Source organism: Marmota marmota, unplaced genomic scaffold, assembly GCF_001458135.2.
Source record: "Marmota marmota marmota unplaced genomic scaffold, marMar, whole genome shotgun sequence".
NCBI lineage: Eukaryota > Metazoa > Chordata > Mammalia > Rodentia > Sciuridae > Marmota > Marmota marmota.
The window spans coordinates 5,349,748-5,377,640 of NW_026000211.1; the positions used below are offsets into that span (position 1 = coordinate 5,349,748).

The following is a 27,893-nucleotide window of genomic DNA, read 5'->3' on the forward strand; positions in this document are numbered from 1 at the left end:
AGCATAATGGTAAAGGACAGTTAAGTGTCAAATTTAAAAAAAATGTTTTTCTTATGTAACCAGGGTTAATCGATACATTGATCTGTCAAAACACAGAGAAACAGGATGAATTACAAGGTATTTTGATAATTTTGGCAGCACAAATCATTCTAGTTATAATTAGGCCATGCAGTATATTCTCAACTTTCAAACAGCATGTAGGGTGTTTGATTTCTAGCCAAGTGAAGTAGGACAATCATGCTATTGTTATTTTCTTTTTTTCATTTTATTAAGAGCAAAGACAGTTCATGCACTCTCTCTCTCTCTCTCTCTCTCTCTCTCTCTCTCTCTCTCTCCTTTTCTGTGTTTTCTATTATCTTCTTTCAAAATATTGCTTTCAAGATTACAACATAGAGAGAAATGATTTAAAATAATATTGCTGTAACTAAAATACAGAGAGTGGCCAACAGCAAAGGTAAAATCCATCTTTATTGCAGCCAATATTTGCTTTCACATTTTGTGAGTTTAAGCAGATATAGTCTGGTCAAAAATTACATAAGAAAGACACTCAAGTTTTCCTTGACTCATATTAAGATATTTTTGTATCTTAAAAACAAGATCTTGCAAATTTATGCAATGCAAAGATGATTTTTTAAATTCTTCATATGTGACCTGAAGTTAGCTGTGCAATATATTATTTGCTGTCCGTGACAGAGATGACACCCTTCGACTCATGAATAATTCCAGTAGTGACTCTGGCTAAAGCACTTAATTGTTTTAAAAAAATCAAGTCACCTCTTGTCATTCAATCTCAGATAGGTATATATATATATATATATATATACACACACATATATTTATATATGATTATTTTGGGGGGCTTAAACTCAGGGACACTTAACCACTGAGACATATCCCCACCACTATTTTGTATTTTTATTTAGAGACAGGGTCTCACAGAGTTGTTTAGTGCCTCACTTTTGCTGAGGCTGGCTTTTGAATTTATGACCCTTTCTGTCTCAGCCTCCTGAGTTGCTGAGAGCATAGGCATTCACCAACACACCCAGCTGATATATGATTATTTTGACTAGAACATATAATATCTCCTTCAATATGTGCACTTGCAGAAACCACAGTACACAAAATAATTATTCCACCTGCACACGTTCATAGATGTACAACTGAGCCTTATGTTAGATGATTAAGTAGATATAATGACCGTACCTATTGGACCTGGAATGCCAGGCCAACCACTCTCTCCAATCGGACCTCTGTCGCCTTTTTCACCTGGGGGTCCAGGAGGACCTTAAAAAAAACATACAGTTACTAATGATAATTTATAAATAATAAGGAAAATGGATTCATCATTTGTTAGGACAGTTATATGAGGAAATCCAAAGTTATTTGTTTGTTGTACAATATGATAGAATGAATAAGATGGATCTTTCTGAATGGAGAATTACTCTGCTATTGAGAACAGTAATGTTCTCTACTGCTAAAGATGACATAGCCCCAAATTAAATCACCAAAATAGGTATTAAATATTTATGTGGGGCTAACACTTTCCTAGGTCCCAAAAACTTGGAGCAGAGAAAAAGAACCACAATGGTTCAAAAACTGCATTTCACTATGCACATATGAGGCAAATATCATTATATTGAGTCAGATGCTGTGTTTTCAGTTTTAAAAAAAATGTTTTTGTGTTGTAAGCTGGATAGTCAATACATTGATGTGTTATAAAATGTAACATCTAAGTAAGGACTAAAAGACATTTGTGGTACGCTCAGGGAAACGAATTCATTCACAGTATTAAAAAAAAAAGTCACAATATTGGAACTGACCATAAACTCAGATGTCTGTCAGAGAGCTGGAGATAAGCATGAGTGACAAAGGATGAAAGAGACTTTATTAATGGAGTGAGTGTAATTTGAGGAGAGCTTTGAAGAATGAATAGAATAAGAAGGAAAAGAATTCTGGAGATGTGGGGAAAAGCAATAAGGTGAAAATAAGTAGAGGGATGCTTCTTCAAGTAAAATATTAAATAGAATCCCTAGATCAATATACATATTATAAAGTAAGATGGAGAGACTGCACAGAAAACTCTGGCTTCTTGTCTTCACAGCTCCCCAGGTGACTTCTCAGGGTTGAGTTTGAGCATTGATTCAGTCATTCGTATTTTCTATGTCCAGCAAAATAGATATCTGATGATCACCACTTGAGAATTGTTGTACTGAATATGTGTTTAAAAATTAAAGGTAGTTCTTCCAGCATCCCTCTTCCAACTGAAATGTACAGGACAAGTAATCCTTCTTTCATTGAAAGCACACACTTTATTTTCTTTTCAAATCCAAAGAGAAGAAACAAACTTAGATGTACCATTGAATAATGAAACAGTAATGTTTTAGAAGAGGCATTTTCAGTTGCTACGGATTGGCCAAATGTACAACCTAAGGACAATACACAACTGTATTTAGCATCCCTACTTAGGGTTTGTTACAAATTTTAGTTAGATGGGGAGATACAATACTTATACAATTCCACAGGGATGCCTATAAATAAAGATTGTCTCATAAATAAGTACATTCTACTTCTTTTCTTTTTTTCTTTTGGCATCCTTGTCCCTTATCAATTTACCTGATCTGTTCCATTTTTGAAGGACCAACTTGGGTTTTAGAAGCTCAGGTTATTATTCCTTTCTTTTCACAGACATCATTGGACAGTAATATTTAATCATGCTTTATTGTGAAAAGCAACTTTACTTAGAGGATATATAAAAGGCTAGGAAAATATGAGGAAAGAAATAATTCACAATTCTATCATTTTAAGAGAATAACCATTAACATTTCTTTTGTGTGTATATGTTTGGATATTTTTTCACATAATCATCATGCAAACTACACACTGCTTGTCATTAAGCAAATAACTAGTGAATTCTAAGATGCAGCTTAATTATTGAAAGGCACGTGTGTGTGTGTATGTGTGTGTGTGTTGCACAAGAAAACATCATAATTCTACAACAGTGAGAATCTGCACAGACCTCCTAGTCTATGCCAAAGAATGCGGCTCGAAAGGGGGTTTAACATCCACTACATGAACACAGCTGTAGTCCATTCATCACTACACAGTGTCAAATTAGGGGACAAGCAGGACAGAAAGACTCAATTTGCAGCCAGAATTTTGGTGAGCAAATTGAAGAAATAAACCCACAGTACACGAGGATGGCATTTTGAAAAGGAGTACACAAGCAAAGACTTTCAATTAGTAATTAGGGATCTAAAGCAAGACACAGACATTCCAGAAACAAGTAGAATATATGAGACAAGAAACAAGGCAGCGCAGATCAGATTCAGGATCTTCACCTGAGATGAAGGTTTTAGTTTTGTTTTGTTTGTGCAGTACTGGGAACTAAACCCAGGGTACTCCACCACTGAACACACCCAAGTTCCCTTTTAATTAATTTATTTATTTTGAGATGGACTTTCTCTAAGTTGAAGAGGCTGGCCTCGAAATTGAGATCCCCTTAAAGTCACTGGTATAACAGAATTGCACCATCATGCCTTGCTAAAATTAAGTTTTCACTATCTTTTTCGTTAAAAATAATGAAACTCTTTTATAATTACTATCTTCAAATATTTTACATGCAGCTAAGGTGAACTGTGTAACAGTGCTCATTTTGGAGTATTAGCTTGATCACCACAAATAAATCTGTGTTATTTTATAAAATTTGGAGTTAAAGATCTTCATATGTTTGTAGATACTAATATTGATATCTGGTATCTGATTTCTAAAATAAGAAATTCAGGCAAAGATTTTTCTTAAATAGCTCTAACTTGGTGTTCTACATATTATACTTGCCATTTTTTCTTTTAATTTGTTATATATGACAGAAGAATGCATTACAATTCATATTACACATATAGAGCACAATTTTTCATATCTTTAGTTGTACACAAAGTAAAGTCACACCATTCATGTCTTTGTATATGTACTCAAGGTAATGATTTCTGTCTCATCCTATCATCTTTTCTACCCCCATACTCATAACCTAAATCACCAATTATGAATTTTGTTTCCATACATTGTTATAACTTTTTCCAATGCCTCCAAGAATATGCGAGGAGGATTTAAATGTCTTTTCAGTATTTGGAGGGATGGAACTAAAAGCCACATTCCACTTTACTCCTAGCTTCTCAGGTGGAACTTTTGAGAACATTACCAATGGAATGCTTCCCTGTGACCTTCCAAATCTGCTGTCCTCTCCACCTCTGCTATAGCTCACTTCCACCTAGCCCTAAATTAATGCTGGAGGGTCCTTTCTGGGTTAAGTGGACTGTGTCTATTTCAGCCTTGTATTTCTTCAGTTCTACCTTTTTTTAAAAAAAAAACAAAAACAGGAATCTGTTTTAGAAAGTATCCACTGTAAAGAAATGCAATTTATCCAGCTATGTTTTAGAAAAAAAACACTGAAAAATTTTAAGAGACTTGAAGTCTATTGTAGTCACCTTCTTTGTTCTTATTCAGTCTCTTCAAAATTCTGCCCCATAATCACATCAATAACTGCCTCTGTGCCTCAATAGATGGGTATAATACTACCTGTCAGCTCCCTTGATGATATATCAAAGGAAACAGGGTTAATATTAGCCAAAATGTATGATTTGCTCAAGAAGCTATAAAATTCATACTTTTTCCTTCATCTATAACAATTACCTCTTTAAAATATAAACACAAAAATCTTACTATGTATACCCCTATGATTGTTTTTAAAGACAGACAGACTAAGCCACAAGAAATATGTCAATAGGATACTTTGCAATCACAAATATCACAGATAAAAATTACCCAGTTTACTGAAAAATTAAACCCAGGTATATGAATCCTCAGAGGATAATGTAGTGCTAATAACATCTGCCTAAATTTCTAGAGTGATGTTTTATTCATTATGATCAGCAATATTCTACTTTATCCTCAATCTTGCCTCAAGATCTACCAGATCTTCTTTCCCATTGTTGCCTACACCTATCCATCTGTCTCCATTTTTCATATTTACTGATGTAAATATGTCTAATCTGGAATAGGTCTTAAAGTCTGCTTAATTACACATATTTACAGAGATCCAAGAGTGGATTGCCTAAGGTCTTAAACCTAACAGGTAAATTTAGAACATGAACACTTCCTAATAACTTATGTAACAACATTCTAAAACTAATGGTCTTCATTTTTGGCATCCATTTTTTCCATTGTTTTTGAGCTGATCTTTTCCTTGTTATAATGGTAAAAGACAATCCATTTTTTTTAAATCCCGGTAATTAATTGAGCAAAACTCCAAATTAAAATGTCATCAATTGTTTTTTTCTCTTCTCTGTCATGAAAATAAATATGTTTTGGGATATATATTCATTTCAGATCTTGAAAAGCAAATATATCTAAATATTTTTCCCCAAATAAGCATCATGTTATTTTGTCACCACTGAGCCATTTCATATTTTATGTCTGTTAACTTTCTTCCTGGAATGATAATCCCTTTTGTTTCTTTAAATTGTGATATTCCCACCGACCCCTATTAAAGTCTACTTCACCATTGCAACATTATAATACTGTTTGTATTTTTAGACTCTAATTATTACAATTATCTGAGAAATGTATTTTTAAAAATCTTGGATCTATAGTATAGCTCAATGGTAGAGCACATGTTTAGCATGTACCAAGAACAAAACAAGACAACAGCAAAACCTTGTCTATTTTATCTTTATATTTATTTAGCAATTGTTAATATAAACGGAAGGGAACAAAAGTAATGAATGGACATCTTTCACCAACATATGATAAAGCATTCATTGATGTATATAAATGTTCCTCTTCAGTAACAGTTAATAAATATCTATGTAATATTTATTTTATGATTAGTTACTACATGGGTTATAAAGATTACTCCCTAATTTTAAGAAGCTCTTATCTAAGAAAAGCTAACATTTCCCTAGAAGATAGTTTGAGATAATTTCAAATGTGACTGTCATATTGGAAATTCAATATTTGGTGGTATGGTATTAAGCAAGATGTAAATGTCAGATGGGTGTTACTGCTGGAAGAATCAGAGACAGCTTCATACAAGAGGTCACATCTCAAATGTACAGTGAGAGACACTAGATATTTTCAGATTCAAATAGTGAGGAAATATATTATTTCAGATAATGCAAAAGGCATGAGCCAGGATGTAGAATGTACTGGGTGTTAGTCTGAAAGTCAAATTGGTTGAAATATTTGGTGTACAAAAAAGGCAAAGGCAGAAATGAAGCACAAATCGTATCGAAAAGACACACTATATAATAATTTGAGCGCTACTGGAAAATGTTTGCCTAACGAGGAGGTGACAGAATTCTTGCAATGGAAGGTTTCCCTTTAGGAAGGCTGTGCTCTAATAAGGGTGTGGAAAGAATTGCAGTCTGGAAGCTTGAGGCAAGGAATGCTAACAATAGTCTAGCAGAGTTGTCTTAAGAATAGTTTATATGAAAAATAAAGAAGGGACAAGGGGATAGAGAATACAGAACATAAGAACCAATAGTGGTCTTGGAAGATGTAATAAAAATAACTGAAATGGAATGACACAGCTATTAGAAAGTACAACTTAACAAAAAGAAGGTGCAAACTTCACTTATTCATTCAATATACATAGTTTATAACTGCTCATCCACTTTAATAGAGATGGTTAGGAGTTTTATTTGAAATATATAATGCAAAAAGAGTTAAGAGGACTCACAGATGTTTTGTACAGGCCATGAGAGCAAGAGAGAAGGCAAAGATATTCTAATATCTTGAAGAGAGCAGCTACCTGGATAATGACATGAGCACTCTAACAGGTGTTGGGTGTGCAGGGATGGACGAGACAGAACCCAACCAAGAGGCTTAGATTCTAGTGGAGAAGACATGGTAAACACATAAGGAAACATGTATGAAATAATTGTATACAGGGATAATTGCTATGAAAAGTCTAAGCAAATAATAATAGCATAGAGAGTTGGAGGATGGCAATGTGAAAGGGGGAATCAGAGAGGGAAATCGTCAGCATAAAGCTGATTTTAAGTGGAGCCACAATACAGTGGAGAGACACAAGAACAATATTTTGATAGGAAAAGAAGGAGTCTAGCGCTCACTGTGGATGGCAAGCAATTAAACTCACACTTCCTTCTTCTTAACTTTAACATCTTCAGGGAACTGTCATTCTTCCACCTATCCAAGCTACACAAAGGGATGCTGGAGGGAAGATTAGAAAATGAGACAGAAATAATGTGTGGGGGCTATTTTTTAAAATAGTACTATTTGTTTTTTGTAGAACGGGTAAATAGTGGACTAGGAAACAAATTGGGAGATTGATATAGTGCACTCAATTGGAATATGGTCGTTTAAATTATGGTAGTAATACAGTAGTATAGAAATTACTGTAGAGACAGTGATTACTGAGGAGTTTTATTGGAAACATCATATGTAATAAGAGTTAAGCAGATTTATGGGTGGATTATATAATGGAAGAGAACAAGAGAGAGGGCAAAAGTAACTTTCTAGGTTCTTGAATGAGAATCTAGTTGGAAAATGATATAATTGACAAAAAAAAAAAAAAAAAAAAAAACCTGGAAAAGCAATGGATTTGAGAGGGTGAAGGGAGGTGGACTGGGCAAGTCAAGGTTTTGGTCTTAAATTTGAAAGTTTTGGATATTTACTTGAAATCCAAAGTAGAGGTATCAAACTGTTAGAACACCAATCAGTTCAAAATTTTCTTTATCATCTAATTTAATGTCATAATTAAAGAAACATATAATATGTATTCTATATAAGATACAAAGTGCAGTAATAAAGATAATATCCCTTCAAAGTCACAACCCAATACGTAAGTATCTACTTAAGTATTTTCTCGTTTCATTTATCTAATTCCTTTCCATAGCTAAAAATTAACCTGAATTTGGTGTTTCTTGTTTGCTTCCATTTTTAAAATAACCATTTTTGTTATGCATGTATGTGTCTATAAATATACATTATTTACTTTTGCCAAATTATAAGCATTAGCAACAAGAATATTCTCTATTCATTTGGAATTTCTTTTAATTTTTTTCTTGTCAACACTTGGATTATCAGAATTCTTAATTTTCCTAAACTAGCATATGTAAAATGTAATATCATGGAGTGCCTCATTTCTGTTCCTTTAATTACTAATGAGAAGACTAAAATTATAAAACCGAGGTTAACACACATAGGAGACAGAGTAAGAAGATTTGATATAATTTAATTGAAGGGACAGAGAAAAAGACAGAAAACCATGACAGCAATAGTCAAATGGGTTGAAGGTGATAATGTTCTCAACTTAATGACAGACTTTAATCCCCAAATATAGAAAATAAAATGAATGTCAAATGAATAAATTCTCAAGTAATCCCCAAATGTATGAAATACAACAAATTTCAAAGAAATAAATTCTCAAAAAACACACTAATTAATAAATTTGCAGCTATTAAAGACAAAGAAGGATAAGCAGATTGCTAGCAGTCATTTTAAGAGAAACAAGGAAAGCCCAGAAGCCAAGGGAGCAATTTCTTCAAAATACAATCAGTGTTCTATATCCCTAGGTTTGGCATGTGTGATTTTAACCAACTGACCACCCCCCCAAATTTTTCATCTGTACTAAATATATAAAGACTTTTTTCTTGACATTATTCCCTAAACAATTCAGTATGACAACGTTTATGTAGAATTTGCATTGTTTTAAGTATTATAAACAATCTAGCAGTGATTTAAACTATATAAGAGATTGAACATAAGTTACACACAAATCCTAAGCCAGTTTACATATTCAGCTGAGCATCCACCATTTTGCTTGAAAGAACCAATACCTCATACATACTGAAGAACAACTATAACACAAAAATAACCAAAATAACTGTCAACCTGAGAAATCTGTGTACAGTGAAACAATCTTAAATATCAAGAATAAAATAGAGAAAATGAAAACAAAACCTCTCACCATCAATGGACTTTCATTAAATGAATTTCTAAAAGATATACATTTAGACAGAAGGAAAATGACATCAGAATGGATGGCTGAGATTGAGAAGGTGGAACAATTGGTAAACTCATAGACAAATATCAATAAATATTGCCTGTATAAAGTAAGAAAAACAATGACTAAATTTCCAGCAAAAAAAAACAACAACAACAACAAAAACCAAAATAACTACATTAAAAGACAGCAGGAAACCATAAGGAGATCATCAGATGAAACATTTGTTTCCTTGTATAGTAAGATGTTGATTGACTTTAGAGGGTTAGAATAACTTTTGCAGGCAACAATCAAGAAGAAAAAAATACACTACAAAATTTTCACAGAAACTTCATGTCAGTCCCAAAGTAGAGAGGAAAGAAAAAGAAAGGAAACATAAAACAAAATTGCGGGGTGGGGGATGGCTGGGGAGTATAAATATAAAATGTTATTCCTGTTTGTTCCAGTTTTTAGAGGGAATGCTTTCATTTTTCTCCATTTTCAATAATGTTGGCTTTAAGTTTAGTGTATATAGCTTTTATAATGTTGATGTATCTTCTAGCTATCCCTAGTTTTTCTAGTGTTTTGAATATGAATGGATGCTAAATTCTGGCATATGTTTCTTCTGCATCTAATGAGATAATCAATCATGAGATTCTTGTCTTTAAGTATATTGATGTGGCGAATTACGCTCTCACCGTACACAAAACTCAAAGTGGATCAAGGACCTAGGCATTAGACCAGAAACTCTGCGCTTACTAAAAGAAAAAGTAAGCCCAACACTACATCTTGTCGGCCTAGGAACCTACTTCCTCAGCAAGAATCCTGAAGCACAAGAAGTATAATCAAGACTCAATAAATGGGATGGTATCAAACTCAAGAACTTCTTCACTGCAAAGGAAACAATCAAGAATGTGAACACACAGTCTACAGAATGGGAGAAAATTCTCACCACCTGCAGCTCAGAGCATTAATCTCCAGGTTATAAAAAGAACTCAAAAAATAACACCAAAAAAAAAAGCGCCAAACCAATAATTGGGCAAAGGAACTAAAAGGCATTTAACAGAAGAAAAAATACAAATGGTCAAAAATATATTAAAAATGTTCAACATCATTAGCAATTAGAAAAATTCAAATTAAAACTACACTGAGATTCCATCTCATTGCAGTTAGAATGACAGTTATAAAGAATACAAACAACAATATGTGTTAGCAAGGATGTGGGGAGAAAGGTACTCATACTTTGCAGGTGGGACTACAAATAGGTGCAACCATTATGGAAAGCAGTATGGATACTATCCATTTTAAAAGACTTAGAATGGAACCACCAATTGACCCAGCTAACCTACTCCTCAGCTTATACCCAAAGGACTTAAAATCAGCATACAAGAGTGACACATCCATATCTCTGTTTATAGCAGCTCAATGCACAATAGTCAAGCTATGAGATAATTATGAGATGATCATGTAATGGATGCACGGATAAAGAAAACATGGTATATATACACAACAGAGTATTACTCAGCCATAAAGAAGAATCAAATTATGGCATTTAGTGGTAAAAGGATGGAACTAGAGAATATCATGCTAAGTAAAATAAGCCAATCCGAAAAAAAAACAGAGGCTGAATGTTCTTTCTGATATGTGAATGCTAACTCCAACAAGGGAGGGTGGGAAGAGGAAGAATAGAAGTCCACTGGATTAGACACAGGGAAAAAAAAAGAGAAGGAATGGGGGAGGGCAATAGGAAGGACAGTAGAATTAATAGAACATAACTTTCTTAACCTTATATTTGAATATATTACCAGGGCAACTCAGCATCATGTACAACCACGAGAATAGTATCCTAATTAGAATAAGTTACACTCCATGTATGTCTAATATATCAAAATACATTCTACTGTCAAGTATAACTAAAAAGAACAAATAAAATAAGATGATAAACATAAATAAAGTGAAAAGAAATTATCACATTGTATTAAACAAGCAAACCAAAAAAGATTAAGAAAAAAAATAAAAGATAAATGTGCTTTACAAATGACAAAGCTAGAGCAAAGGATATCAAAAGTTGAAGCAAAACATGGACTAATATTTATGCTGTAAAAATACCTAAAAGCTAGTGTAAAATTAAAGTGACTTATATTATTCAAAAATCAGTATGATCCAATTCTCCTTGCTTTACTAGTGAGAACTAAAGCAGAAATTGACAAATTATCACTATTTTGGAGAGTTCAAACAAAGTTCTTAATTAATTATATAGTAAGGTAAGAGGTAAGAAAAGTATGGAAATATTGACAGATAGGATTAACAAGTTTGGGTTATGAACATGTAAGAACTTTGTAGTGACAGAAAAGCTTACACTGTTCTTCAGTATAAATGGGGTAATTTCAACAGTGAAAGGCTTATTGGATCTTAGGAGGTATTTCATTTATTTATCCCTTTATCAAGGATACCAAGCTACTGATGCTTCTGATTATCTTACTATGTCTTGATCTAATCTTAAGATTCTTTCTGCTGTGCAGAAATGTAGGAAATGTATGTATGTTTGAAAACTATTTTAAACCATTGCATTTTAAATATCAAATCTCTATGTATATCAGTGCATTTTAAGGTGTCATTTGGAGGACTCACAAGACATTTTACCTTGAATTAAAGTGATATTTCTCAATGTCTGAGAATGTTCCCAGTCTTTCAGTCTGAGATCATTAGTGATGTTATTCAATACTTTCACTTCTCTTTTTATTTCCTGTTGCACATAAACTTGTTCTTCTTTTAGAGACTTAATTTCTGCTGATGTGTTGTGTACCCGTTCTTCTAATTTATTGATTTCCTGTAAAACATAGTGAGCATTCACAACTTTTGTTACACACAAAATTATCAAATATGTAAGTTCAAGAAATTTTGGAATTTCTGGTTTTTATAGCACATATTATAGGAATCTTATGAAATAAGAACATGAAAATTAGAGAGACTGTATTTAAAATAATGATTCTTTGGTTACAAAACATTTCTTCTTTTGACTATATGGACAAATTTTTACAAGCCCAGTCAAAAATAACAACAAAAAAATCATTTGAATATATATCTAAATTATGCTTCTATTTCCAAATACGTACATATCAAAATGTGAAAGATAGTTTATCTGAAGTCAAATTTCTTTTGAGTGTATTTAGAATGGCAACTTATTCCTATTTTATGACTTTGCTAGATTTATGTATGAAATTGTTTTGTAGCAATAACCAAAGTTTAATGTTGTAATTGTCAGTGGTAATGAACATTGAGGATAGATTTTTTATGTTCAATTAGTAGCATTTTACTTTACACTATTTATACTTCTGTTATTGAGACTTCATTATTATTTTACAATATCAAATACATACATATTTTGTGCATATTTATGTACATGTATGTGTATACATGTAGAGAATGTGTAAAAACGAGAGAAGAGAATACTGTCCTTTGGAATATGTTTTTATCTTTGTGCAATGATATACTAAGAAAATTTACCTATTAGAGTCTTTAAAATTGACACTTCCAATAAAAGTGGAACCATATTGGGTGTATTTTTCAAAATTTAATTAAGATTCTTATTGATTAGAGCTGTTCCCCTTTTTACAACATTAAACAATGCTGCAATGAACACCATTTTATATACATTTACATTTTCATACAAGTTCTATAGAACAGCTTCCTGGAAGTAGATTTGACCAAAGGGATTAAACATGAAAATTTTTATTCAATACTGCAAAACTGCTCTCTAAATGTATGTTACCATATTAATTCTCTTCCTAACTTTTTTGTATCAGTACTCGCTTTTTGCATCCAAATACTAGGTACCATCAACATATTTAAATTTGGAGAGTAAGAGCAGATACATAATAAATCACTGTGACTTAATTTGCTTTTCAAACTATAATGAAATTATAGTATCCAATTATCAAGTTCCTGACCCTTAATGCTTTTCTTTATTACTTTTCTTTTCAGATTCTTTGCTGAATTTTCTCTTCAGGCATTAGGCTCTATTTTTGTTGCACCAAGTCTTCTAATGTGTTATGGTAATATTTTATTTCTTTCTCTTCTGCACTTATCCCATCCTGTCTTCACGGTATGCTTTATGATTTTACAAGTATTTCCATGTTCAACTGTTGATAGATTATTATTTTCCCTCTGCACACAGAAACAAGCCAGTAGCATATTATTTCTTTCTCCATGCATTAAAATAAATTTATACCTCTCTGGACTGGACTGGACAAATGGAGATGAGAGGATCAAGATGGCAAAGATCAAGAAACAAAGGTTTACCCAGATTTCCCTCTCCCATGGCACTTTTCTTAAGGAGAAGGTCCTGTCTGTTCAATCAATGTCTCCCTCCACCAGGAACCTTGCTGTACATTAGAATAGCTCTACCCTCCAGGTCCTCCTTCCCTGGTCATTTAGCATTTTTCATACAAAATGGTATATATAATAAAGATGGAATGGTGAAATGTCTGTTATAGCAACATGATAAAATAAGGTCAACTGTATTAAGTGGCTAAAAATTGATGGAAATATGTCAGGTAATTTCAGAAGTCCACAGAGCAGAGGTCAGAGAACTAGCAATTTGACTTCCTAGATACCTAGAATCAATTGTTTTTCATACTAAAGCTGAAGCTACCTATTTATTCATATTTATTCACTTTTTTAAAAAATCTGCACATGTTGCTCACATTTGACAAGTTTCATTTGGAATTATTTGCATTCAAAAGATGGAAAATGCATTTGATTTTTAAAAAATACTCATGGAATGCTTTATAATTTTACAAGTATTTCTTGAGGATATCCATGCATACTCTCCACACTGTATCAACAGTGGCCCTGATAAAAATGGATATGTAATTTTTTCATCTTAAAGTCATCTTCATGAAAAATGGAGATGACAAATTCCACACCCTCTTTCATATGGTATCAGTGCTCTTTTTTTTTTTCCTTTCAAATCAATATTTGGTCATCCTTGATAGTAAGAGGGTATTACCAATAAGCATTTTCAACAAACAGCATTTGCTGATTTGGCCATTCATTTAATCGCCTATTCCCTCTTTGGGCTACAGATTCAAAGATCAGGACTGGGGTTGTTGCTCAGTGGTAGCATGCTTACTTACTATGGTGAGGCACTGGATTCCCTCCCCAGCACCACAGGAAAAAAGATCAAGATTCAAAGATCAATAAAATTATTCAAACAATGGGGATCAAAGCATCAAGGTTGTTTTCCAAGCACACATGCATGCACATGCAAGCACTTTCAATGGCACCAACTTACCAACTTTGTGTCTAAATTGCTGCAAGTGACTACTACCTTTAACAATGTATGTAGCTTGAGGATTTTGCAGTTATTTATTTGCATCCCCTTTTGGAAGGCTGAAACTCCCTGCAAAATATAAAAGCAATCTATCCAAACTAAGAAAAGCTTGTTGATCATGAGGCTTTGATTCTAATGATTATCACTTCAAATATGTCCAGAATGTCTACTTCTTTCAAAAAGTTTTCAATTTGGTTAGAATACCTCACTAACAGTGGGTTCAAATACAGTCTATCATCTCTGTTGGACTTAGCACATTGCCAAATTCAGTGTCTTTGTTCTTTCATCTTGTCTAGCTTCTCTCTCCTCTCACCTCACCCCCGTGAGCCTCTAATCCTGTTTCTACATAAAATAATAGTTCTTTTCTTTTCTCTCCAACTTTAAGTCGACTCCTGTAACTGACATTTCATCTTCTTGTCTGTCTCCTGTGTCCCTCAACTCTCTGGAAGGTTTCTTCTTTGTGTCTCCCACTACCCGCTCCCCTTAGCTTGAATCTTTGATATCCCAGTCTGTCTTGATGTGCTCAGATCCTTATTAATGGCTGAGAAAAAAACACTAGCAGGGTTGAGAAGGAAAGACATGAAAGAGGAGCAGGACATCAAGGTTGGTATTGAAATGAGGCTTGCCAACAGAGTTCCCATATTTAAACACTCATGCCGTTGTCTTGTGACATTCTTAAGGTGAGGAAAATTAAAAAAAAAAAAAGTTTAGAGTGATTGAATCTTACAAATTATATATGTGCAGAACATTATTTCTTAACTTGTTTATTCTCAGTCAGTAGTTTAGTTGGTGTTCATCCAAAGTGGTAACTTTGCTAGACAAGTGATGTCCATTTTCTAAAATCAGTTGTTGTAATATGTTTATACAGAAAACAATTGCATTAATCAAGAATGGATCTATTCAAATAAAATCCACTCCAATGATGCTGGCATTTCTTAACTAATGATAGAAATACAGGCTTCGTATAACAAGCGTAAGCCTTAGGTATTTTATAACATGAAGATTATTTTTTTCAAGTGAGTAGTGAAGTTTAGGTCAAATATTTATTGTTCATGAAAAGAAACAAATGATATTACTAGATAAAAATAAAATTTTATAATTGATGACTTGTTTCTTAATTTTTTTTTTTCATAAGTACAGAGTAATCTAGATCTTTGACAGAATTAACCACGGAATGGTCTAGGGCAAAGGACAGAAAAATTATAGTCCTTGGGCCAAATCCAACCAACAGATTTTTTTGTAAATAAATATTGATCGTTTCACAGCTTTTGCTCATTTCTCTACATGTTGCTAATGGCTGCTTTCTTGTGACAATGGCAGTATCAGATTGTTGAGACAAAAACTGTGTGGTCCTTACAAGGTAAAATATTGCCACCTGACCTTTGACAGAGAAATTTTGATGATAACTGGTCTTACTATGTCTTGTTCTCTTATTATAGGGGACTCTCTGATCATTCTCCAGCCCCATTATGCTAGTGTTTTTCTTGTTGCTGTTTCCCAATGATCAGTGAATATCATAACCTAGAAGTAGAAAACTTAGCATGTTTAATCCAACAATAAAAATGATAAGCATACATTACTATTCTATTATGAGCTTATGAAGATAACATTATATAAATTATTCAAAATTTCATTTTTTTATATAATTATTTGTACACATAAGAACATGAGTGTGCCTCTTGGGAGTGGCAAAATAAATTATTTTAAAATTTGATTTTTTAAAAAATATCCAGGTAAATAAGGTTTCCATTCTTGAATGATAAAATATTAGATCTATATAAAATTTACAAATACAGGGTGCCTACCTCTTCAGGTCTGCTAAAATAATCTAAAAATTACAATTGCTTTAGACAATCTAACAAGACACTGCAATAGTATTTATAAAACGAAAATACCTTTAAAGAGACTACATCTAATGGAAGATAATTATCCCTTTTGCTGAAAGTATGGAGAAGGCACTAGATAAATCCACTTGAAACCTTTAGAAAAGATTGCCAGAGGAGCCAAGGTAAAGACGATGATGTAGAAACAGAGTTTGCAACTCTCCTTGTCCTGGACTGCCCGAAGAAACAGGATCTGGATAGATTTAATTCCAGAAAATGGCCTTCAAATACAATAATTCTTACCTCTTGTTGTTTCAAAGTAGTCTCTTGAATTTTGCCATTCAATGTTTCTATATTGAGCTGTAAATCAAGTAAGGTGCTATTCAGATTTATTAAAGACTTGGAGATTTCACCTACTGCATTCTCAAATTCCCGGACTGAGGAAACCAAGTTATTTAGCTGGAGAAGATTATCATTAAATCTTTGATCCGTTGTCACACTGAAATTTTGGAAGTATTCTGAATTTATGAGATTGGCTTCTGAATCTGAAATAGATTGGATTCTCTTCTCCATGTTGACCATGCTTTCCATTACAAATTCTTGAAATTTCATTTTAGCTTCACTGCCATTTCTTTGTCCCAGACTTTGAGATATATCATTTGCATTAATTGGATCAACTGTGCAATTCTTCATTTCCCACTTCAGGAGATGAGCTGCATGTTTAAGTAAAAAATAATGAAGTCAAGACCTGTGTTCTTAAAAGTATACATTATGTTACTCCATTTAATTCCTTTCCTTTATTTTAATTACATGTGGGATAATAGCCTAAACCCTGTATTTATTTTAAATATGCTACATGTGAATAATAGTATACTACTGAGTAGCACACAGCCTCCCTTTCCCACTTTACATAAGAATTTATTCCAGGATTATGTCATTATTTCTGAATTTCTGCTTATATGAATCTTCCTGGCCATTAAATTTAGCTTTTCCAGTAAGAGAACATTCTAAAAAATATAAAATCTGTTATATTATACTCCACAGACTATTGTTAGGATATAATGAGATAATGCTCAACATATTTTCTGAGGTAAGCAGGTTGGACAAGTTAGCTATGATATTGACCAAAATAATATGTAGTTAAAGGTGAAGCACAAGTAGGAGCATCATCCTTTTTGTGGATTAATTGTTCATCTTCTTCATCCTATAGCTTAAGCTGAATTAAGAGAATTGTCATTTTAGTTTTCACAGGTTCAACTCCCAGTTGGTGTAGCAGGAAACTGGGAAAATGACTTTCTTACATTTAAAAAATATATTGTTTTCATCAAACTCTTCTTTTCCTGTTATAAAGTATATATTCACAGCAGAAATTTTGAAAATATGGATAATAAGAAAAAATAATTTATCCTCATCTTACTATTCTAGTTAAACTCCTGATATCTTGATGTATAGATATCAAATCTTGTTCTCTGTTTCTACTATCATATTACTATTTGAAATAAAAATATTTTATATAAATCTGGAAGCTACTTTAAATTTAATGCAATATCATAAACATTTCTTAGTATTATTTAATATTGTTTTACAAAAATAATTTCTTAACTACATTGTATTCTATGAATGGGTATCTCAGATTTATTTAATAGCCCACCTACATTTAGTTTGCTTCTGTTTCCAGTAATGTATCTGGTGTTTTGATGAACAATCTTGTGATAAATTATTTACTGAAGAAAAAAATTGCTATTAAATGACATTTGGGGAACATACTGAATTGCTGATACATATTTCCAAATGGGCATATGTTCTCTAAACAAGATAATTATCATTCCAAAATGTTCTAAAGCAATATGCTCTTTTGTTTAAAAGGAAAGAAGAACAATAAGTCACAAGCATTAACTTTGCAGATAAAAATAATACACAATTATACACAATGAAAAAATGTTAAATGTCATTTTAAAACTAAATTGCAATGGTTCTTTGTATCTTATGTATATTTATATATCCATATATGTATACTTATATCTCCATAAATGTAGACTTTTCATGTACACAAATATTAGTCCCATTCTTGTTAGTTTGGATGCATCAGATTGTCCATATATGACATTAGGGAGCAATAAAAAGAGTATCTTGCTTAGATTTCCTCAAAGATACAAAAGAGATACTTACCTTAGTTGTGGTGGTAAATCTGGTGAAATAAAGCATGTAAATCCCATAGCAGCAAATGGGCCCATATTTCAAATCTATTCAATTACAAAATGCCTTCTGCATGAAAGATATTGTCATAGAGTTCATTGTAGCCACTACCTTTAGTTAAAACTTTGTGTAATGATTGTTGCTATTATTATATTGAGAAATGCTATATTATATATATAATATAATATATAGTATATTATATTATATATTATTATATTGAGAAATGCTATATTTAATATGCAATGCAATTTTAATTTTTAGAAATGTGTTATATTTTTCCTGGTTACAGTCCTTCACTATCAACTTACTTGAATTAATAAACTTCAGGTAAAATTTTTAATATGATCTACAATAGAGGCTGTATTAAATGTATGTTACTCTGTATTTCTTTATTTATCAATAAACTGGACATAAAAATGTATTTCTTTGCCACATCTCATTACATTTATTAAATTCAATATGGAAAAAATTTTGGATCGCCTCTTAAAATTTTCTTTTTGTTTCTTTTTATGATAATTATTGCTTCTTGGGTAGCAGTTAAGATTAGATTATGAAGTAGAACTTCCATCATTAGCAACTCTGATTCTGCCCTTTATAAAGTGTGACACTGGACAAGCATTGAACAAGTTATTTAATTTGTCAGTGCTTCTATTTTGCTATCTGTTTAAATGGAATATTATCTAGTGTTATCTCAGTGTTTACATAAATAAAACATACAATGTTTAGACCACTTTGTGGCATGTAATAGGCATTGGATAAGTTTCAGGGTTTTTGTCATTATAATTTTTAACTCAATATATGTGACCCAATTATCTATATGCTTCATACTGATTAACTTTAGAAAATTAATTTTGTATAATATAAAAATTTTTCTGGGATTGGATATTCCCATGAATATAGTAGTCACTGTGCTTTATTTTACTAGGTGCATTACTCTAATTGCTCACCACATCATTTTGCTTTCATGAAAAAAAATTTTGTTTCATGCAGGTAACGTTAGTCTTTTTCACTGTACGGAAAGAGAAGAACTAATTTTAGAAAAGGCCAACAATTTGGCAACAAGTTGAAAAAGAGTTGACAATAAAGGCTTATCTTTTGCTTATAGATTTAAAAACACAACAATGATTAATTCCTTAACCTGAATGAAACTAACTTAAACTTTCCTTTCTTTAAAAATGTTTAATGCTATCATATAGTGAGGTAAAGAAGGTCAGAGTTCATTCCTTTTCAGAAGTTCATTTCTTTCATTTTTATTGGAGAGCTGGCATTTTGTGACTTTCCTATTTCATATATGAAAGGAGACAAACTTTTATGGCCTATGCAAAGATCTAGGGAGAGGGTTATATTTGATTCTACAGATCATGTTTACTCTTTCATGTTGGTAATATCTTTTCCTATCCAAAATTTATATTGTGTTGAATAAGAATTTTTAGTATTTCAGGAGCAATTTATACACATCAATTCTAGGTTGTATTTTATTGTTATGCGAAAGCATTATGTGTTATGCTCTCACAATGTTTCAGCAGCTTCTTTAAGGACAGGAAGCATATGGAATAAACTGTATAACTAAGAACACATTTAGTTTTCACGTGCAATTATTTTTTTGGGCTCATTAATTCATATTTTCCAAAAGGAGTACCTTTTATTATCTTAGGCATATGTTTTGTCTATATTAATATATTTTTTGTCACGTGGAGATATGTACTATATTTTAGTTCATTTTTAAAATATTCTGATCTACAACTTTAAGTTATAAATGGATTATCAATATTTTATTATGAATAAATGACAGATACAGTGAGTTCTATTCCATTCCAAATTCTCATGGATTTGGTACTGATGCAAACCAATAATATTGGAATATATTAGCTTCTTGTCAATCTTAATGTGTGCCTATTGTGATTTTAGGAAACAAACTACTTCAGATCAATTGTTATCAACTCTCGAACAAATATGTTGACACTTATAGTACTTTCTAATAGTCCAGGTATTTGGGCCTTGATTAGAATCCCTGAAATCTTTTTAGACTTCTGCCTGCCTTCTGCATGGAACTGTCAGAAGCTTCAGTTCCTGAGGTTGGCTCCGTAGGTTGTGATTTATATAAAAAATAAAATGTATCCAATTTCTGGTGTAGTTAATAATCCCAAACAATGATGCATCTTTCAGTTATGCATTTTACATTAGAGATAAGCAGATGCACAAATAGCATACAGATAACTATGTCTCATCAGGAAGTTGATTTTTTTACTGCTAGATATATCAGATCCTTTTATTTAGATGACTGTAGTGCATTTGCTTGTTGGTTTGGATGTTATGGTTCAATTTCTGTTTTCATTTGTATTTTAATGGCTAAAATATTAGATAATTTTTTTCCTGAGGAAACCATTTTCTTGGCTAAAATTATCACAACTCATTGTGTTGCTGTTGTTATTTTACTTTTACTGACCATTCAAGTTTGTTATAAAAACCTAGAGAAACAGCAGACCATAGAGGTTAGAATTCAGAAGTCATAGATGGGAACTACAGCTCCATTACTGAGGAATCTCAGTTTTCTTGTACAGATAATGAGGACACTATAGCATCTGCTTAAAGTATAAGGGTGTAGTAAGAAAATTTGGGGAAAGTTTTTAGCCTAGTAACTAAACACAGTAAATGTTTAAAAAAGAAAAATGACAGGGGCTATTACAATTGTTGTTGTTTCTGTATTATATTTTTGGTATGGAATTTTGGCTTTGTTTTGGAATACCCCCTCTTACATTGCCTCTTAATAAAAGAAGTTTGAACTTTTATTCAGGAGTATATTCTTGTTAAGCTGATTAATATAGACATAAAAATGCATCTTCTTCCAAACTTATCTCTTGACAGAACATATGGCCATATGTTTTCCCAGCCATAAAGAAGAGGACAGCAACAAGACATATAAATTTAAATGCCAATTTAAATTCATCAAATTCATAAAAATGTTATTTAGGAGAAAAACATTTACATGTATATATAGACTACATACAAGCCATTTGCCTTTGTCAATATCCTTAAATCTATTCCCAATCCAAGTCAGACTCCCCAAAGGAAAATATACTTGAGCTCAATGTGAAAGAATGCCAATGTGTTATTTTTAGAGATATTTTAAGTAATAGTTCATGAAGCATGAGATCATGTTAATTGTAAAAACTGCACCTAAAGAGGTAGGTGTAAGGCATTGGTTTATAGTGGGAATATTTCTTTCTGCTCTCAGTACTAGACATAGAAGATCTTCTGAACAACAGCCTTGTTTTAATGGTAAATCCATTGTCAGTGCAAATGATCATGTTTGTCTTCACATTGGAAACTAGAATACTTCACATTGGCAATGAAATTTATGGTCCATTGCTAGTCCTATATACATAGAACTTTGGAGTGTAACAGATTTTTGAAAATCTTCCCATCTTCACATGTTTATTTTATTTTGTTCTTTTCTATTCTGTTTTTTTTTTTCTAATTTGAAAATATCTATTTGCTTCCACTTAACATTTCAGAATCTATTCTTTTATTTCAAGAAAAAGAAAAAGGTTTTATTTTTTAAAAAATTGCCTTTTTTCCCCCATTATGTATTATAGTTTTCTTGTGTGATTATAAGTGAAGGCTATTTGAAGTGGATTCTAGGGCTTACTTTTGGAAATTACTACAGGAAAAATAAATAAGGAATATCTCTATACTATGGCTGCACAGAATCTATTTTTTAATTTAACAAACTTGAGGAAATAATTATACATGAATTTTTCCTTATGCATCTACCATATTAAAAGAAAACTGAATGCTGTTTTTTTTTACATTTAATAATTCACAAGAAGAATTGCTAATTTTCAATATTCTAGAATTCCATACCTGCCACTATTCCAATGATAGGTATGAGAATTGCAAACACAAGGAGATAAAGGGCAATTAGTGCAGCTTTGAAGGACTTCAGTTTCTCTTGAAGGGCAGGGCCATTTTTTGGATCTACAAAAAACAAAAGCCAAAACTATTGTTAGAAAACTTTCTGCTCTTATGTGATTACAATTTTATAATCTCTAGTTATATGATTAGGACCAAGCCTATTGTAACAAAACAAAGGAAAACTAGATTCTTAGTTACTCTGTACCAAACAAAGGGACAGGCATAGGAAAAGCTGATTCAGGTGTGACTATGAACACTTGATTCACTTATCTATTTACCAAAAGTCCAAGAGAAAGTTACTACCCTCTACAAATTGCGCTTATCTCATTTGGGAGGATTAATTGGCAAATTTTAATATTGGTACTGACATATGTTGGCATAAATATTTTTCTTCTGCATATTTCACATGGGAATATATTCTGGGTCAAATAAAATTCCTCAAGCAACATGATTATGATTTTTTTCATATTTTGAAACTAGAGAAATATTTACTTTCAATGACCATTAGGCAAAATATTTATTTATCGATTCCATCTCAATAATTTTGTATTTGTGTACCTTATGATTTGAATATAATATCAAAATTTTTAAAAAATGAAATAAAAGAATTTACATGCTGACCAAATTTTGAAATGAATCAATGAAGCTCATCTTCTGGATATTTCAGAACATATTAAGAATAACTTTGTAGCCTGATGCATTTATATGGAACAGTGATTCACACAATGGAAAGATAATTGTGGTAGAAATACATTAACATACAAGGGAAGCTTAGTAGTTTGGGAAGACTATTGTCTGATTAGATGAATAAAACATTCATTAAAATTTTCTTTTCTGTGGCTATTTCTTTTATTGTTTAATAAAAAAGTAACTTCCTTTCTGTTTGCAAACTTCTAATTTAAAAACAAAATTTGACATGTTGTTCAATAATGCTTTATGAAGGATCAAGAGGAAAAGAAAATTTTTGAAAAGTAAAGAAAAGGAAAGATTGCTGGGATAAGAAAAAGAATAACCCATAACAGAAGCAAGATGGGATATTCCATCGTTCAGGTTGACTAAACCTGAAGCTGATGGGTCATCCACTTTCTCATGTATAATTTATTATCACAAGTTCTGAGTAGTTTATCTTTTAAATAACTCAGATTTTTCTCTTATTTTTCCTGCTCCCAATGCCTTTGTCCTCCCTCCTCAATCATGGAGCATCTTTGTCTATAGTTGGTCTTACTATTATCTTTAAATGTGTATGTCACTGGTACCACCTTCTCCCATCAATCATTAGCATAGCACACAGCTGGGGTTGAGAGCTATATTCCAGGTTTGCCTTAGTAAAAACTCATATACGCGTCCGTAGCTTTGTGTGTGCTGCTTTCTCTAACTGCTCTTCCTTCTCCACCCATTCCCTTGGATATGGATATTCATCCTTTAAGGCTTGGTGGAATTCTAAACAATTCTGTCCTGCCCCCTTCAGCCTATAAAGACAGAGTTGGATACTTTGAGCTTTTATCATAACCTGAATAAACATCTATTTCATCTGTCAAGAACATTTTGTGTGCCCCCCAAAGATATGTGAACTCCTAACCCCAGATACCCAAGAAAGTAATCTTAATAGGAAATAGTGTCTTTGCAAATATACTCACTTTTAAATGAGGTCATACTGGACTAGGGTAGCTCTAACTTAATGACTGGAGCCTTTATAAGAATATAAAATAAAAGAGTTACACAAGGGGATAAAAGAAGGAGGCAGAGATTAGTTTGACAGAGTTACAAGCCCAAGAAATACCAAGAATTGCCAGGGCCTAAGAGAAGCTAAGAAGAGCTCAGGGGTGATTTTTCCCTCAGCCTTTACAAGGGTGCAGAGACCTCCAGGGACCTTGAATTAACACTTCTGGAATTCAAGTTTGTGAAAGAAACATTTCTATTGAGGAAACTTTAAGCTACCCAATTTGTGGCAGTTATCATGGCCCTCAAAAACTAAGCAAGCACCTGCTGCCCATAGGCACTCTGTCCCCCTTCTACTTACTGGGAGGAAGCAGTGCTGTCATTGAGCGAGCATCAAATTTCACAGATTCTGAATAGGTATCCAGGTCCTCCAGTTGATCAGGAAAGCCATCTAGCTGCTCCATACTTCTATCAAACACATGGAAAAATATATTAATTCCACATGAATTGGCTAGGGGTTTTTTTCCTAATGTTTCAAATTGAAATTTATCATTAACATTCAATTTTAACAATTATTAGTAAAATGAATACACATGTCACATATAACAATGTATTAAACATAAATTTTAACTTTCCCATAAAGAGATTTATGTGGAACTTACGAATCTGTCAATGCGCAAACGTGTCTCAGTGTTTATAGATGGTGTGTCTTTGAGTTTGAGTGGAGGTAGGATTTTTAGATAAAATAATTTTTTTCCCAAGTGACAAAAAACTGGCTGAAAAGAATATTATAATTTCCCTTAGAACAAATAGCTATGCATATTTGGAACAAATATTTCCTGTGACCTCTTATCAGAGATTCTGGATTGAATTTATTAAGCATATCTTTGTAAGTCAGTTTTTTCTTACCAACGTATCTTACCAAAGTAATTTAGAAACATAAAACAAAGCCTAAAATATCTCTAAATTGAACTACATAAGGACAGATATTATGTCTGCTTTTGTTCACTTGCTTAAAACAACCTGGAACATAGAATATATTTCATAAATATTTGTTGAATGAATGATTTGGCTTCATAGGGCACTGGTTTTATATATTAGTTTTGCTTTTGTGTATGAGGTAAGATGGATGTTTGGAAAATATAAGAATGTGAAGAGGTGTGCTTCTTCTGATAGATTCTTGGCAAATAGTTTTTGTTTATGATTCAGATTTTATGGCTTTTCTTTTTCTAATTTACATTCTTAGTCTTTTGATAGCTTCCTTGGAACTGAATTATACTGTTGAGACACTGCCTCTGTCCTGTTCCTAACCTGCATTTGTTTGCATTTTCGCTGTACCACTTAGCCACTGGATTTGACCATATTCCACTGCAATTCTCTCAAGAAAACATTGCTTGTTTTTTGGTTAGGACAACTTTTTTTTTAAATTAGGGACCATCTTAGTTGTGTAGAATATTTACCAACTCTGGTTGTCACCCTCTAAATGTCACTAATATCTCTTAAATTATTGTAACACCAATAATTTGCAAAACTTTTACCCCACACAAACCTCAACTCTATATATTTCCAAACATACCCTATTTGAGAACCACTGTGCTACATGCATCCTGAATAACATTAGTTTTTATGGAAAAAAATCTTCATGAGTTTCAACAACAATACAGATTAATCAAATTTTGTGTGGCAGTATCTCTCAAATCACTCTGTGTGTGTGTGTGTGTGTTTATGTGTGTGTGTAAGAGAGCCTTTAAAACGTGTATGAATGTTTCTTATATAACAAAACTTAAACATGTTACATGTTAAAGGAAAGGGAAATGAAAATTTCCAGGATGATGATGCAGTGATCTAATCTTGGCCTTTTATCAAGGCATAAATGTATTTTTATCTACACAATTTGACATTATGTCAGGTTATATATCAAGTCATTGTAACAAGTTCTGTGCAACTGAGGAGGAGGCCAAGATCAATCTATATGGAATAGTCTTAGTAACCCAAAGATCTTATTTATGTACTAATTAGGAAGACTGCATTCTTTATCAAAAATCACCTGGCATTGTGATATATTTGTATATATACACATGATATATCACATGTGTATATATGTATATATTATATATTATAGATAATTGTATGTATATACATGCACATAATATATTTTTATATATGCATATATATGTTTATATATGAATATATATGCATATATATATACCTATATATAATTTTTTTTTTTTTTACAAAGAAGGCACAGGCATAATACCAAAGGGAGTGACTTACTCTTTGGGGAAACTGGGTAATCATGGTAAAAACATAGAAAAAAAGCCATTTGGGGAGCACTTTAAAAAATAAGCAAAAATTGGGGGTGAAATTATTGCAGAATAGTTAACGTTAAAAGCATGAAGGCATGAACAATAAGGGGACTTTAAGCCGATCAGCATCATCAAACTGAAGTTCAGGGCACAGAGCCAAGCAAGAGGCTTTAGATCTTGTATCTGGCAGGACCCTGTTCATTGACTTCTCTCATTTTTCTGATTGCATAAATCAATCTGGATTTCCAAAATATATTGAAGTTACTATACAAATTAGTAAAATATAACATGCTCTGACTATAGTAACCTGGATTAATTTCAGTAGTGATAGTAAATATTGTCTATTAAACATTTTGCTTTTATCTCTTTTGTCCTGATATAAAGATTAAATTCAGTTTTGCTTTTCTTTAAGTTTTGATCTATCTTTTTATAGCTTATACTAATGATAATAATTATTTCAGTTAATAAGAAATTAATAATTGGAATTTTATAATTTTTAAATCTTATAAGAAATGTTCACAGATGCCTATATCTATAAACTGAGGTTTCTTTGGCAAAACATTAAAATTTTCGGAAAAAAATCGCTAATCAGTGTCTGTATGTGCTTTAGCCTATATGGCCATATTTGGTCTGTGTAACACCTCAGACATGTATAGGGGACTGGAAGGGAGATGAACACCAAAATCTAATGTGTGGGTGGATGAATTAAAAATATTCCCCTTGACAATTCTGGTGTATGATAGTTCTGTTATTTTTTTTTCTTTCTAGGACAATGTACTGCAGTTCATCATGAACTATAAGATATATATTTTTTTCCATAAAAAGAAATTAGGTATTGACCCAGTATAGACATTGCTGTCATAGTATTGCTGGTGTTTTTTTGTTGTTACTTTTCTTACCTTCTACATATTCTTTTTGGGGTCTCATCTATTTTGATGACTTGAACTACTTGCTGTGTACAAACCAAGCCAGTAATTATCCAGCTTGAATCTCATGTTTCATAATCAGATTTTTTAAAAAGAGATAATGGTGCAATTTTCACACCAACCCATCTTTTCGTGGATTTTCAGTGTTGGCATGTTACCCATTTATATAATCTATTATTATAACCATATGTCATCATCATCTTATTTCATTGTGGAAACACATGATACAGTCATGCATATGGCAAGATAGAAGAAAGAGTTAGAGGAACAGTCACTCAGTCCAGAAGCCAGGGCTTTTTTCCAGACCCCACTCACCTTCATGACCCATGTCCACTACATACAACTACTGACCTCCTTGAATCCATTCCTATGATCTATCTTAATTTTTATATTTTAGCTCATTTTTATCTACTCAACCAGGCATCTTGAATGGTAACAACGGGATAGAAAATTAAGGGGAAAATCTAAGAGCTTTTAGAATGAGGAGAAAATTAAAGTTTACTAATGGAATATTTTAACAATGTAGGAGAATCAAATCATACAATAAAAAAACAAACAAAAAAGACTTTTTCAGGACAAAAACCCAAGAGAGAGAAATAGGTGACTAAAAGAAGACCCAGCTAAAAACAAGGGAGAACTTTTTGATACCATAAGAGTAGAGCAAAAAAGTGGTCAGGGTCATGAAGGAGGGGGAAAAATAGAATTTCAAGACATGCAATGACACCCATGACG

General features: G+C 32.2%; 1 protein-coding gene across 6 annotated transcripts in view; it reads right to left on the reverse strand.

The window, feature by feature from the left end:
- Positions 1 to 27,893, reverse strand: part of Msr1 (macrophage scavenger receptor 1) — a 77,576-nt gene that overhangs the window by 40,326 nt on the left and 9,357 nt on the right. For all 6 annotated transcript variants that reach the window (XM_048791811.1, XM_048791809.1, XM_015486046.2 and 3 more), the window contains 5 exons: positions 24,291 to 24,397; positions 22,220 to 22,333; positions 16,463 to 16,872; positions 11,645 to 11,831; positions 1,204 to 1,284 (listed from right to left, as the gene is read on the reverse strand). In XM_048791811.1, the coding sequence (XP_048647768.1) occupies positions 1,204 to 1,284; positions 11,645 to 11,831; positions 16,463 to 16,872; positions 22,220 to 22,333; positions 24,291 to 24,393 (895 nt within the window). In that variant the 5' untranslated portion in view covers positions 24,394 to 24,397. The remainder of the gene's footprint in view (positions 1 to 1,203; positions 1,285 to 11,644; positions 11,832 to 16,462; positions 16,873 to 22,219; positions 22,334 to 24,290; positions 24,398 to 27,893) is intronic.